We start from the raw sequence: 14,430 nt of genomic DNA on the forward strand, positions 1-14,430 counted from the left end.
TGTGGGGCTCGATCCCATAACGCCAGGATCACGCCCTGAGCCGAAGGCAGACGCTTAACCGCCGTGCCACCCAGGCGCCCCTATAAATGCTATTCTTAACTTGGACTTGAAATAAATATCCTATACTTCTAAAACTCGATTAAAATTCAGTTATCATTATTGAAGTATCTGCATCCTAACATTAATTACTATGCACTGTTAGTAGATTTTAATAGCTGTATCACTACACTCAAGATTGTAGGGGAGCTGTTTTCAACCCTAACTATATGTACTAAAAATTTTTTACATATGCAAATAAGTGTTCAATTAGTATCTTAAAAGCTTTTGAACACCACTTGAAAGTAACAAAAAGAATGAAAATGAGTAATTCATTAAAGAAATAAAAATAACCAATTAACACAAAGAAGACATTTCACCTCCCTAAAAACAAAGATATGCAAATTGAAACAAGATGTGTGTCTCCCCTTTTGAAGAGGCACAGATATGCGCTGGCAGTAATAGAGGAAATTATATTCACACAACTGCAGAAATAAAACTGATATAATCTTATTGAAAAGAATCTAATATGATGTATCAAAGTTTAAAATGTGTACATCCTTCCACCAAGCAATTTTACTTGTGAGAAATTATCCTAAGGAAATAATAGGCCAAATTCACCAAGATATAGATATAAGATATTTAAAATGCAAAACAAGAAATTGCCTAAATGTTCACCAAATGAGATTACTAAATTAGTCATGGCATATATGGAGGCATTGAAAAAAAAAAAACAGACCTCTTTCTATTGCTGAGTGAAATAGCAGAGTATAGGGCTAGCATCCATGGCACAACTACAGAAAACAATAAAAACAGTATGTTGTAGTTAAAGTTTAGAATAAGAAACATTAAGACAAAAAAAAGGTTACAATAAACAAAATGTTAGAGTATTGTCAATTTACTTTTAATTCTCCAAGTTATCTTTGTGTGTTTGTGTTTTGTTTTGTTTTTTGTTTTTTGATAGAAAGACTGTCTGTAAAGAATAATCAGACACTACACCAGTCAGTGAGTCAGTGAGTCAGTAAGTTGGTCAGTTTGGGTATCTGAGAAAAAAACTGATGCAAAAAAAAACTTCACAACTATGAAGAGGAGATCTTTTCTTGGCCTGAACAGGGGTAAATAATGGCATATGGAAATCCTTATGCCCTACCACATTTACCAATCTAATTGCACATATTCAAATGCCTACTTTACCTCTCAGGATATCATTACCAACAAGTTACATCACTCTAGGATGCTAATATTTCAAAACAAACAACATTTAATCTGAATTTCAACTGTTCACGGAGTCATCAGGCTATTTCAAGTCTAAAACCACTCCATTAAAAAATTCTTTCCCTTCTTTTAAAAATATTTATTTTGAGAGAGAGTCTCTGTACTGAGGGGAAGGGTACAGGGAGAGGGAGAGAATCTCAGACTCCCTGCTGAGCATGGAGCCTGATTTGGGGCTCAATCCCAGGACCTGGTCATGACCTGAGCCCAAATCAAGAGTCAGACACTTAACCGACTGAGCCACCCAGACACCCCAGAAAATTCCTTCCCTTTTGAAAAATCCTCACTAAACTACTGAAAATTTCCAACAGATAGTAGTAACTATTCCCTGCTTTAAGTACAGACTGGAAAAAATCATACACAGAATAGCAACACGATAATCTTGTGGCACCTCAATTTAATTCTACTCTGTATATGAAACAAAGAAGAACATTATATAACTGAGCTCATAGTAGCTTTCTTTCTCTTAACATTTTACTAGTGTATACTACTTAAGAAGCTATGAGCAAAAGCTCTATTTGATATCCAGATAGAAAGCTGTTGAGAAATAGTCTTTATAATGCCCATCAGAAAGCTAAACATCTGGTTAGTTTTTAAACAAAATGAGCTGCTCTGACCTCCATGCCAACCACTAAGCAATAGGTCTTTTCCATTCATTACTGACTGATGTAATTCTCAGCAACATTTTACTAGTTCCATAATCATTCGTTTTATTCCCATTCTTTCAAATACTTCTGTCCATTTGGTCACATATACAACTGCAAGCTGATGGAACGTGAGTTTCCTTTTAGTTCTTAATTCTTAAAAAAATGTTAGGTAATTTATTTTTCAATTTTATTTAAAATTTTCTTCCAGTGGAATGTTTTTCAAAATATTTAATCAAATTTTGTGACAGATGACCTGGTATCAAATGGTACACCTAAACATTCCTAAACTAAAGCTTATTTTAAACTAAATTGAAACTAAAATTTTCATATTATTGAATAAATTTCTAGAGATCCAAAATTAAGTAAAGAATTCAAAATGTGATACCGTCTAGTGTTTATTTTATGTTATGGCAGGTACACTTGAATTTCAAAAATTTAAAACATATAAAAAGTGGTTAGGGACTAACATTTGTATCAACAATTGATAAATGTCTAAGATTGTTTATTATACAGCAGGGTACAATGGTAGTGCTAATGCCAGTAGGGCACCGTGAAAGTTAGTCTAAAAATTATCACCAGGCTTTATACAAGCAACAACATATGCTGCTGTTTTAGAATTTCCGGACATAGTCTGCTTCTAATGCTAAGCAGTCCTTTAATATTTTTAATGTCATACAGTGTTACAGTATTTAGTTTGGCAAATGTTTCAAAATAAAGTAGAAATGTATTCATAACATCACAGAAATGCACATCCAGTTTTGTTTTCAATAAGAACCATAGGTACAGATCAGAACTCTTCCCTATATGAAATAATTTACACATAGATGAATGCTATAATATCACAATCTAAAATAATCACTAAATACAATTCTTTTTCAGAAATAAACAAGCAAAGGTTTTTTTTTTCATTTTCAAATATCAAAAACATAGAGATAATGTATGTTTTTCAAACAATGATATTCTAAAATTATAGGAATAATTTTAGTGAATTCAGTGAATGTGAAACCTAAGTCAACCAAGTATACTGTAGCACAACCATATTAAATGAAACCAATGATCAGAAAATACAACCAACCATATGAAAGAGATTTATAATCCACAAAACTCTTTTTCAGGCCTTAAGGTAAAATAGTTCCACAGTTTACAGGTAAAACCAGAGCAACAAAAATGCGTGCTTGTCTTCAATAAGTAGATATTTTATGCAGAAGATGTAACACTTTGCTTGTAGACAGCATGGTATGCATTTCTCAGCAAGACATAAGGAAAACAAGATTCCAAAAGATCCATTGTCAGGAATGGGGATTCCTGTACAATCTGAAAAGTAGCAAAAATGCATCACAGAATTGAAGTTATTTATAATGGGAACATTAACTCTCAGCCACTAAATCATAATTTCTATAGTATTCTTATTAGAAATAGTTAGGAAATTATTTTCCTTTTACTTTAAAACCTGAAATATAAATGTACCAGTGTTTTGCTTTCAAAATGTTTACAATCACCACTTTTCAATTAAGTCTATTCATCATAGGAACAGATTGAGCACTTCCATTTGCCCTCAACTGTATACTAGACATATAAGAGAATATAAACATATTTAAAATATGGTCCATAACATCAAGTTTTAACTGGGTTCCCAAGACTAAGCCAAAAAGCCAAATCAAGCATAAGACCAACTGTAATTAAGTGGAAAGCCAAAGGAGTTCAAAAGGGATGAAAGATTAATGTGGGCCAGAATAATCAGGAAAGTCTATCTAGAAAAAGATTTTAGCTATGGGGTACGCCAAATCATAGGATAGATACAGATCTCTGCAGGAAAAGGAAATTACTCTAGTGAGGGAAGAGCCACAGTGTAGAAACAAGGATAGCTGGTTCAGATAGTGAAGAGAAAAGAGCTGACTAGGCATAGAGAATCACAGGAAATTATTATTAGATGGGTGGAAGAGAGTCAAAATGTAGAAAATTCAGAAAACTGGAAGAGTTGTAACTGACACACTAGAAAAACAGAAGGCCTCAAGTGCTTCCCAGCTGTTTGAAAAACTATTCATAAAAGAATATCCTATAGGAAATGCTCATCTTTTATTTTGTTGTTTTCTGATATGATCGCATGTTAGTCTTTCCAGCTATGTTTAGAAAGTGTGTGGCTTGAGTGGACTGAACAGAAGGGATCAAAAAAGTACTTCAGCTCTAATTGCTATTTAATCACTAAATGCCAAGAAAAGACTACCAGGAATAACTGGAACTTTTTTCTTGTTAATAAAAAATAAAATGAGACTTACCATATCTAGCAGTAAGTAAACAGATTCTCTATTTCTTGTTGTTGTTTTATCTGTCTCCTGGCCAATTTTCAGGAGACTGGAAGATGCAAGCTTAAAAGAATATAGACATTTTAAGAAAGTTTTAATGAAATGTTCACGAGTTACTTATTTTCAGTATGCTTCAACATTTCAGTTATTCATTCCTATATAATAAGAAATGGGCAAAATTCCAGGCAGTCCAAATATGAGCTTAGGAAAAAAGGTCATACTGCAGAGCCTTAGAAATGAGAGATTTCTAAGGGAAAAAATTCTAACTGGCTCCTTGATTTTAATGCCTGCCTTTACCTGGTCCTCCTCCCAGAGGAAAAAAAAAAAAAAAAAAAAGGAGACTTGATTCTGTTAAATCTGATAGTTATCATTTTAATTTTCCTTATAAAACATCATGAGTTTTGCTATTTGATTATACGTACCGCCAGAAATTCTTTAAGACGGTCTTCAATGCTTCCTTTGTGAATCGTAAACAAAGCTGCAGCAATCTGGTTGATGGCCTTGGCCAAGCAATGTATGTTGTTGCAGTGCCCTGACAAAGTGTAAACAGGGTTTGTGGTTTCTGCATGACCCCAATATTCCAAGTAATACATAAATAGCAAGTCTTTAATCACTTCAAAATCTACATTGTGACATTTATATTAAGAGTTGAAAGATTGCCTGCCTTGCTCTCCTTTCATTTTTATGAGGACTAGTGCTTTTAAAAATACAATAGCAAAAAAGCAACAAATGATGACGTCTGTATTAAACAGGCAAATTTTCAAAAAATCCCTAAGAGAAATCATACATCAATTTTATACTGTCTCTATTAAAAAAGTTCTTAGCTGCTTTACAAACATTTTGTCATTCAATATTTAAAATAATCTTAAAAGTTGGACACTCAATCACCATCCCCTGCCACACACTCAGGCACCCAAAAGCTCACACATACACGTTTCATGTATCAGGAAACTGGCGCTTTGAAAAAGAAAAATCAACTATTCAAGGTTATAAAGCTAGTAAGTGGCTAGTAAGTTAACCCATGTTCTATTATAAATGAACATTAATTACTTGAGAAGTATCTATTTTATCAAAACTCGTGACTTTTTCATTGCGAAAGCAATTTTAAGCCATTACCTTCTATAGCAGGGCTATACTGAGACATCACGTTACTAGCCAATGTTGGCAAAGAAACTGCCACAAAGACCATAAGGAGGCAGGCAATTTTATATTCTTCTTCTGGACTTATGTTTTCTAAGGAAGAAAATTAAAAATAAAACCAAGGTATTTCTTCAAGATTAGTTAAGAGTTACCAATGTAAACCAGAAAATGTAAATTTCAATTTTTATATAAAGTATATCTGAGCTTCTACAGAACTAATCACAACTTTGTTATAAGTGATATAGAAGTAACATACATTTTTATTGGCTATTATCAACTACCCAAGCATATTTCAAGGACCTCTAAAAAAAAACAGTAAGGCAAAAAAAATCTTTTTCAGTTGTAAGATTATAGGGCAAAAAAAAAAATATGATTAGGATAAGTGGAATCCTAAAATGTCCTAACTAAAAACTGATGATAAATTATTATTTTATAAGAATATTCTGTATACTAGTTTAGAAAATTTATTACCTCATAAATTACTCTGTAAAATCACCCAAAAAAAAATCCTTACATTTTTTTCTAAAACAGATATAAATGTGATTTGAAGTTTACTATTAGTATTTAAAAGATATAAATATGGAAAGTGGACTAGATTTCCAACCTCTCCATTTTAGAAGACAGAAGGAACCAGTCATAAATGAAAATAACTAGCACTGCCCTAAGTCTTTTAAGACATAATCCTTTCTAAAATATTTATTATAATGTGTACTAAAATTGTAGGTTACGTAGGCACTTGAATCTGGTACCTGGGAAATTCTAGTTATTCTATTCACCCCACCACATATATGTAAGAACTGAACATAAAAGCCAAAATATGTTTTAAAAATTTGGCTATGAAAAAAATATAGCTGCAGCCAAAGGAGTAATAGTGGCAATTACCCATGTGACTATAATTAACATACTGCATGAATGATGAAACAAAAGGCAATGTTAAAAAAACAAAACAAAACAAAACAAAAACCACAACTGATGAACCCAGGCAAACATGGTAGGGTACAAGGGGACAGGGATGGTCATTTTAGTATCAGAAAGAGATAAAATGTTATTTACTTTATAGACAAATCTAGAAATATCTAGAGCATTCTGGGTATTTCAAACAGCTGGTTTTAAAATCTTTTAAATGTTTAATACGACACAATGATGCACTGACTCTACGGAAAATAGCTCTAGTCCAGTGAAAATAGGACACCCTTTTCTAAATACCAATTTTGCTACCTACTGGACCATCTCCATCAGTATACAAATTCTGTGACTCTCTCACCTGAAAAAAAATCTTTCTCTTGATTTTATTCCTGCCTCTAGCTACTGTAATTTCATTTCTTTGTTCCCCTTTACAGTAAAACTCTTTGCGTTGTTTTATATTTATTATTTCCAATTCTTTTTATCCTATTCTCTCTTAACCCCCTTTACTCAGCCTTTTGCTCCAAAAATTCCACTGCCACCGCTCTTAGTAGCAATACCCATTAATTCTACAAAGTTGATCATTCCCTCTCCACTTTGCTGGAAGCTCCTCTTTCCTAGTTTTTCTTCTCTTTCATCCATCCTTCTTTCTCATTTCTTTTTTGGTAGTTCCTCTTCTCCCTGAGTTCTTAAAGTTGAAAGTGTCCTAAGGCTCAGACCCTGATCCTCTTTCTTCTGCATCTTTGTTAACTAACCTTAGAAATTCCATCTAGTCCTATGGCTTAAATACTGTCTATCTGAGGACTACACTATAACATAAGCTCCAGAAGACAGGGACTTTTGTCTTCTCTGCATTGCTCTATTCCAACTACCAAAAAAAAAAAAAAAAAAAAGCAAGTTTGACATTAAGTAGGCATTTGAATAAATAAGTACCACACCTGTATCTGTGTTGCCCTGGTAATTTTAACTAAGACTAATACATATTTACTAATGCATTTTACCTGATTTTTGTGAGGAGAGAGCTACTACCAAGGCAGGATCAATCTCACAAGGTAATCCAGCAGCTGATGATAACTCATACACATTCATTGCAACCTGACAGAATATATAAGAATTACAGAGTAAGAAATATTTTAGGAAATTTCTAAGAAATTTCACTCTAGTAAGAAAAGATATACTGTTTAAATTAGAATCTACCTATAAGAACACTAGAGAATTTCAAAACTTGGCTGAAACAGAAACTACAACACAACTAGCCTCCAATGAAAAATTGAGTTATTACTTCATGATGTGCTGCTTGTTAGAACTTCCTACTGTTAGGCCAAAGAAAATTTGTATACTCTCTGTGGCAAACGCCAATAAAATCATGCTAACAGTATTTTTCTTGGAAGCATGGATGTAAAATATCAAACCAAAAGAGATGAATAAATGAACAAAAGTGAATCAAAATTGCTGAACTTATATTCACATTCATACTTATTTAATGAAAAATGTGACAGTTCAATAACTCATCATATCATAGCTATAAATATGGTAAGTTACTTATAATAGACTTTTTTTTTTTTTTAAAGCAAGCTCTATGCCCAAACATGGGCCTTGAACTCACAATCCAGATATCAAGAGTTGCACGCCCTACTGACTGAGCCATCCAGGTGCCCCATAGTAGATTTTTAAGGAGTACAGTTTTAAAGCCTGATAATGGAATTTCTAATGACTAAAATAATTCTTTCTGGTATCACATTTAGAGTTCAAGTATTTATGATATTCTGACTGCTCAATACTTCAGTTAAAAACCACCTATGTAGCTGCTTATCTCTGATATTGCTACCCAAAAAAACTGAGTACAAAATATGAAGTAAAACTGTATCTTAAAATAAATGGTAACTGCCATGGATTAAGTTCTAGAAAAACATTTTTTGGGGGTGGGGCACCTAGGTGGCTCAGTCGGTTAAGTGTCCTACTCTTGATTTTGGCTCAGGTCATGATCTCAGGGTTGTGAGATCAAGCCTCACAGTCAGCATCAAGTCTGCTTGAGATTCTCTCCCTCTCCCTTTGCCCTTCCCTCTGCTCATGCATGCACTCAATCTTTAAAAAAAAGAGGAAAAACATTTTTTTTAAGTGATCCATTACTCACTCCACACACAAAAATTAACTCAAAATGGATCATAAACCTAAACATTAAGAGCTAAAATTATAAAATTCTTAGAAGGAAATGTAGGTATAAATCTTTATGACTTGGGTAAGGCAATGGTTTCTTAGGGCACCAAAAGGAGAGGCAACCAAAGAAAAAATAATAGTCCACAAACTGGACTTCATCAAAACTAAAAATTTTTGTGCCACAGAGGACATTATTACGAAAATGAAAAAACCACCCACAAAATGAGAGAGATTTGCAAATTATGTATCTGTTAATGGACTTGTATCCAGAATATATAATGAACACTTACAACTCAAAATTTAAAAGGCAAACAATCCAAGCAAAAAAATGAGCAAAGGATATGAATAGAAATTTTTCCAAAGAAGATAAACAAATAGTCAATAAGCACATGAAAAGGTATTCAGCATTCATTTCAGGAAAATGTATAACAAAACAGTGAGATACCATTTCATACATACTAGCATGGCTATAATTAAGAAGACAACAACAAATATTGACAGGATATGGAAAAACTGAAACCTTCATACATTGCTGCTGGGAATGCAAAATGGTATAACTACTTCAAAAACAATTTGGCAGTTTCTCAAAAGGTTAAACAGAGAGTTTCCATATGACCCAGCAATTCGACTCCTGGCATATATTGAAGAGAAAGGAAAGCATATGTCCACACAAAAAGTTCTATATGGATATCCACCGTAGCATTATTTATAATAGCCAAAAAGTGAAAACCTAGATGTCCATCAACTGATGAAAGGATAAATAAAATGTGGTATATCCATATAATGGAATACTATTCAGCAATAAAAAATGAAGTACTAATACATGCTACAACACGAATAAACCTTAAAAACATTATGCTAAGTAAAAGAAGCCAGTACCAAAAGCCTACATATTGTATGATTCATACTAAGTGTCAAGAATAGGCAAACTTGGGGAGCCCATATAGCTCACCGTGTTGGGTGCCTGAGTGTTGGTTTCAGCTCAGATCGTGATCTACTGGGTTGTGGGATCGAGCCCCATGCAGGGCTCCATGCTCAGCAGGGAATCTGCTTGAGGATGCTCTCTCTCTGCCCCTCCCCCTACACATGAGTGCATGCCCACCTTCTCTTAAACAAATAAATCAATCCTAAAAAAAAAAAAAGAAAAAAGAAAAAAGCAAGCAAGAAAGAGAATAGATAAAAAGACAGAGACAGAAGGTAGATCAGTGGTTGCCTAGGGCTGGGGACTGAGAAGAATTCCAGAATAACCGCTAATGGGCACAAGGCTTCCAACTGGGATGATGACAATATTCTAAAATTGGCTGGGGTGATAGCTGCACAACTCTGTGACTACACTTAGATCAGTGAATTGTATACTTCAAATGAGTAAATTTCAAGATAACTGAATTATATCTCAATAAAGCTATTAAAAAATATATATTTGGAGAACTGGTGGTTGCCAGAGCAGAGGGGGAATGGGCAAACAGGTGAAGGGAATTAAGAGGTACAAACTTCCAGATATAAAATAAGTCACATGAATGAAAAGTACAGCATAGTCAACGACATTTTAAGTAGTACATTGTCTTATGTAGTACAACGTTGTAGGAACTTTGTATGGTGACAGATGGTAGCTATACTTATCATGGTGAGCATTTCATAATGTGTATAAATGTTGAATCACTATGTTGTACACCTGAAACTAGTATAATATTGTATGACTATACTTAAATTAAAAATAAATTAATTTTAAAAATACATGTTTGAGTTTTTAAAAAATATTAAAAAAATATTAAGTTCTGTTGAAAGTTTGCCAAAAACTAAACATAATTAAGTCGGGTGCTGAAACAACTAGATGGTTGCTCAGAATATTCTCATAATCCACACACCAGTGTATTTTCAAGGAATGATTCTTCTTTAATGTTCTCTTAACTCTTTTTTTTACAGTGTTTCCATTTAACAGTTTTGCACTAATCACACACAGTTTTCAATCATAAAATCGTAGGACAATCATTAATCCCAAATGTTTACACTATGCAAAGCACTGTGGGAGACACAGAAATAAAGAAAACAAGGCCTTCAAAATGTTTACAATCTAGCATAAATTTAAGAGAAAAACCACAATTATAATACAAGGCAGAACACATTTAACTCCACAATGGATAAACAAAAAGTTTTCCGATAATAATAAGGAAAAAAAAATACTTTATTGCCTGGGGATCAAGGAATGTTTCTTAGAATACGGCAATTGAATCAGACCTTAAAAGATAAGCAGCATTTCAAAAAGCAGAAAATAGAAAAGGGCAGGATTTTCAGGTACAATAAATGAGAGGATGAAACAGACAGATATGAGAATGCACATGGGAAGAACTAGTTACCTCATGAGATACATAAGAAGAAAAGGGTAGAGTAAGAAAGAGAAGAGCATGGGAGAAGGATGGAACAAGCCATGGAAGATAAGCCTCAGAAAGTGAGTAGCATCGATCTGAGAAAAAACTTGAGTGTCATACAAAAGAGTTTAGACATAACTTTTTTCAGGCAGTGCATTTCAAAACATGTGAAATAGAAAATAATCTTTCCAAGACACATGGAGGCTTAGAAAACATACATATGAGGTCACTTACTGGATGTGTAACCACTAGTTAATTACAGCTGGGGTTAGATAAGTGAGTTGGATTTCATGATCAAAAAATTTTCAAAACAAAAACTGTAAACTTACATATGCCTACTAATGTTCTATCTTATATTTCTAAAAACAGGGTATTAAAATTTTTTAAAATTATACCCTATAATTGACATTCTTTTACAAGACTTTTTAACATCAATTTAAAAAACTGATTGAATTTTACTTTACTTAAAACAAAACAACTCTTATTTCACTGCCTTGTCTTTCCAATTCTGCTTATGACCAGGTATGAACAGCTATCGATGTAAGAATGATCGATACCAACCCATTTTACATTGCTATAGGTTATCAAGGAAGATGACCTTTCAAAATGCCTATGTAGCATTTTGGTGCTCTCAAAGATGTATTTTCAAAGGCAAGCATGCCAACTGATCACTCTAAACAGAAACTTCACAGTAGTTTAGAATTTATTAAATTTTATTTCATATGCAACTCAAATATTTCATTTTAGAAACTGTAAAATCCAAATAAAAGTTTTATTACCTTCATGTCAGTTTCCCTTGGAATATGATCCTTGAAATCTTCAATTGAACTTACAAGAAAAGGAATGTGGTAAGATAATACCTAGGCAGGACAACAAATAAAAATGTAGTTATTTTTAAATAGTGAACCCTAAGTTTAAATATTACCATTCAATTACTTCTAGTTTTCATAAAAATTATTTTACCTTTTCTATTTTCACAATTTGCTAAAGTACTAAGAATAGTACTTAGAATGCCAAACTGAATATAGCCAAAATAGAAAATGCTTCAATGAAGAGTAAAGTTGAAAAAGTAGTACAATATCCAGGCGAACTATACCCCACCCCAATTTCAATGCCAAAATAGAAAATAAGTTTAAATAACTCTAATTTCTATATACTTGATTTTATATAACTATGAAAACTATAGTTTTAAGAACTTTTAATTTCTGGGAAGTTAAACGGGATTATTTAACTACAGCATATGTACTTATAATGGTTTCTTACATCTCTAAGTGCCTCTTGTGCCAACGATCGGAAGGATAAAATTACACCAATTATTGTCATCCTCTTCAAGACACTGTCAACAGCTAAATTGGAAGACAAGAGAGGAGAAGAGTATGAATTCAATTCTTTCTTAACTTTGAAGAAAACTCTTAGTCATAAAATTCCCATGATAAAAAATATAACAGCAATTTGATTACAACAAATGATTAAAGAGGCAAAGGTACTGAAAGCTGACATTCAAAGTAAGGAAATTACAGTTTACTTTATATGGAGTACACACTACTCTTAAAACGGTTTAGATGGTTCACTAAAATCTTGAAATAATCACATAAGTAGCCACCTGTATAATCCTCTCAGAAATGGCAGAAGTAGGAGGAAGAAGAGAGAGACTAGAGGAGAAAGAAGAGTTGTCAAAGCAGACAGGAGTTAAATCCTCAAATGGTCCCAGAACCTGGGGATGCTAAACTCTTTAACTGTTGAGGTCTGGAGAGTCAGAAACAAAAAAAATGACTACTGAGATCACAAACAGTTTTGGCAAGACCAGGTTGCTGAAGACTATAAATGGATTTGATAATTTACATTTCGGTTAGGAAGCATTATTCTGAAAATTATTACTATATATTCAATATTAAAATTTAGTTAACAAAATCAAGGGAGATTAGAATTGGAAGGATCAATACCTTCATATTTTAAAAAGCCAACATTTACTGAATTACTCCTGATATACAGGCATAGTACTGTGTAATAAGAACACAAATATAAACAGAATAATAATCTAGACCATAAGTAACAGTCTAAATGGACTGTCAAGAAAACTAAGAAAATATGACCCTATTTATATGAGACAAAAAGATATACAACTGACCCATGAACAACATGGCTTTGAACTGTGCAGGTCCACTTACACTTGGATTTTTTTTTTCGGGGTAAATACAGTACTGTAAATGTATTTTTTCTTCCTTGTAATATTCTTAATAACATTTTTTCTCTTGCTTTATTCTAAGAATACAGTACATAATACATATAACATAAAAAGTATGTTAACTACTGTATCAGCAAGGCTTCCGGTAAACAGCAGGCTACCAGCAGGTAAGTTTTTGGGGAGTCAAAAATTATATGCAGATTTTTGACTGCACAGGAAGTCAGCGTCCCTAAACCCCACATTGTTCAAGAGTCAACAGTATATACATACATACATTTGTATATATATAACAAATTTCTAGAAAAATGTATAAAAAACCATTAACCATAGTTACCTTTGAGGGGTAGGAATGGAGAGAATTATTTTGACTTTCTACCTCCTGTGTGGTTTGCTTAAACCTTGACCATAGCATCTTTTATTAAAACATACTAACAGCAATAATATGAGCCAAAATGTGGTAAGATTTAAAACAGTAGTGCTAACAAAATGAGGTAAGACACAAATATGCTATACCTTCCACAAGAGCAGGAACCAGTCTAATCAACCAATCTTTTTATCTTTCTCTACACTTGGTGGAGTACCTGAAACCCAGAAGACTAGAAGATGTTCAATGAAATGGTTATTCAAAAAATGAGACTATGTTACCATACAGAAAAGGAGAGAAGAAAGAAAGGTGAAAGGAAATATTTCTCTGGGAAAATGTCATCCAAGTGGGTCATAAAGGAGAAGACAAAAGCATTCCAGGCCAGGGAACAAAACAAAAGGGAATCTAGAAAAAGGAATGGCAGAAAATAAGGTGAATAATCAGAAAATGTAGTGTGGTATAATCATATATCTTCCAAGGGATCATAACCAGAATTTAATCAAATAATTTTGCCAGAACTATATCCTACAACCTCCTCTTAAATATATATAACAATAATGACACATTAAAAGTTCTGAGAAACTTCATGGTAAGAAATGTTGTTTAACTTATCATTAATGGATTATTTGCCATACCTTTTTAAGCACTGGCACCTCCTCTAATTCCCCATAATTTCTATTAACATCCTGCTATGGTCTGAATGTTTATGTCCCTACAAAATTCATGTATTAAAAACTTAAGCCCCGAAAGCTGGTTATTAGGAGATGGGGCCTCAAGTCATGAGGGTGAAGTTTCATGAATTTGATTACTGACTTATAGAGGCTTCAGAGAGAACCCTAACCATTTCAGTCACGTGAAAATGTAATGACAAGTCTGCGGCTCTGAAGAGGGCCCTCACCCAACCATGCCAGCACCATGATCTTGAACTTCCAGCCTCTAGAACAATGAGAAATAAATTTCTGTTGTTTATAAACTACCCAATCTGTGATATCTTGTTGTAGCAGCCCAAACAGACTAACGCACATCCCAGGGAACTAACACTAGAGCAGAGACTATG

At 33.2% G+C, this 14,430-nt stretch overlaps 1 protein-coding gene across 2 annotated transcripts in view; it reads right to left on the bottom strand.

Moving 5' to 3' along the window:
- Positions 1-2,332: 2,332 nt before the first annotated feature.
- NCKAP1 (NCK associated protein 1) overlaps positions 2,333-14,430 on the bottom strand; it is a 107,316-nt gene continuing 95,218 nt past the window's right edge. For both annotated transcript variants that reach the window (XM_034654822.1, XM_034654823.1), the window contains 7 exons: positions 12,088-12,170; positions 11,604-11,684; positions 7,303-7,396; positions 5,375-5,491; positions 4,681-4,790; positions 4,232-4,321; positions 2,333-3,269 (listed from right to left, as the gene is read on the bottom strand). In XM_034654822.1, the coding sequence (XP_034510713.1) occupies positions 3,153-3,269; positions 4,232-4,321; positions 4,681-4,790; positions 5,375-5,491; positions 7,303-7,396; positions 11,604-11,684; positions 12,088-12,170 (692 nt within the window). In that variant the 3' untranslated portion in view covers positions 2,333-3,152. The remainder of the gene's footprint in view (positions 3,270-4,231; positions 4,322-4,680; positions 4,791-5,374; positions 5,492-7,302; positions 7,397-11,603; positions 11,685-12,087; positions 12,171-14,430) is intronic.

The sequence above is a fragment of the Ailuropoda melanoleuca genome, chromosome 2, assembly GCF_002007445.2.
Source record: "Ailuropoda melanoleuca isolate Jingjing chromosome 2, ASM200744v2, whole genome shotgun sequence".
Lineage (NCBI taxonomy): Eukaryota > Metazoa > Chordata > Mammalia > Carnivora > Ursidae > Ailuropoda > Ailuropoda melanoleuca.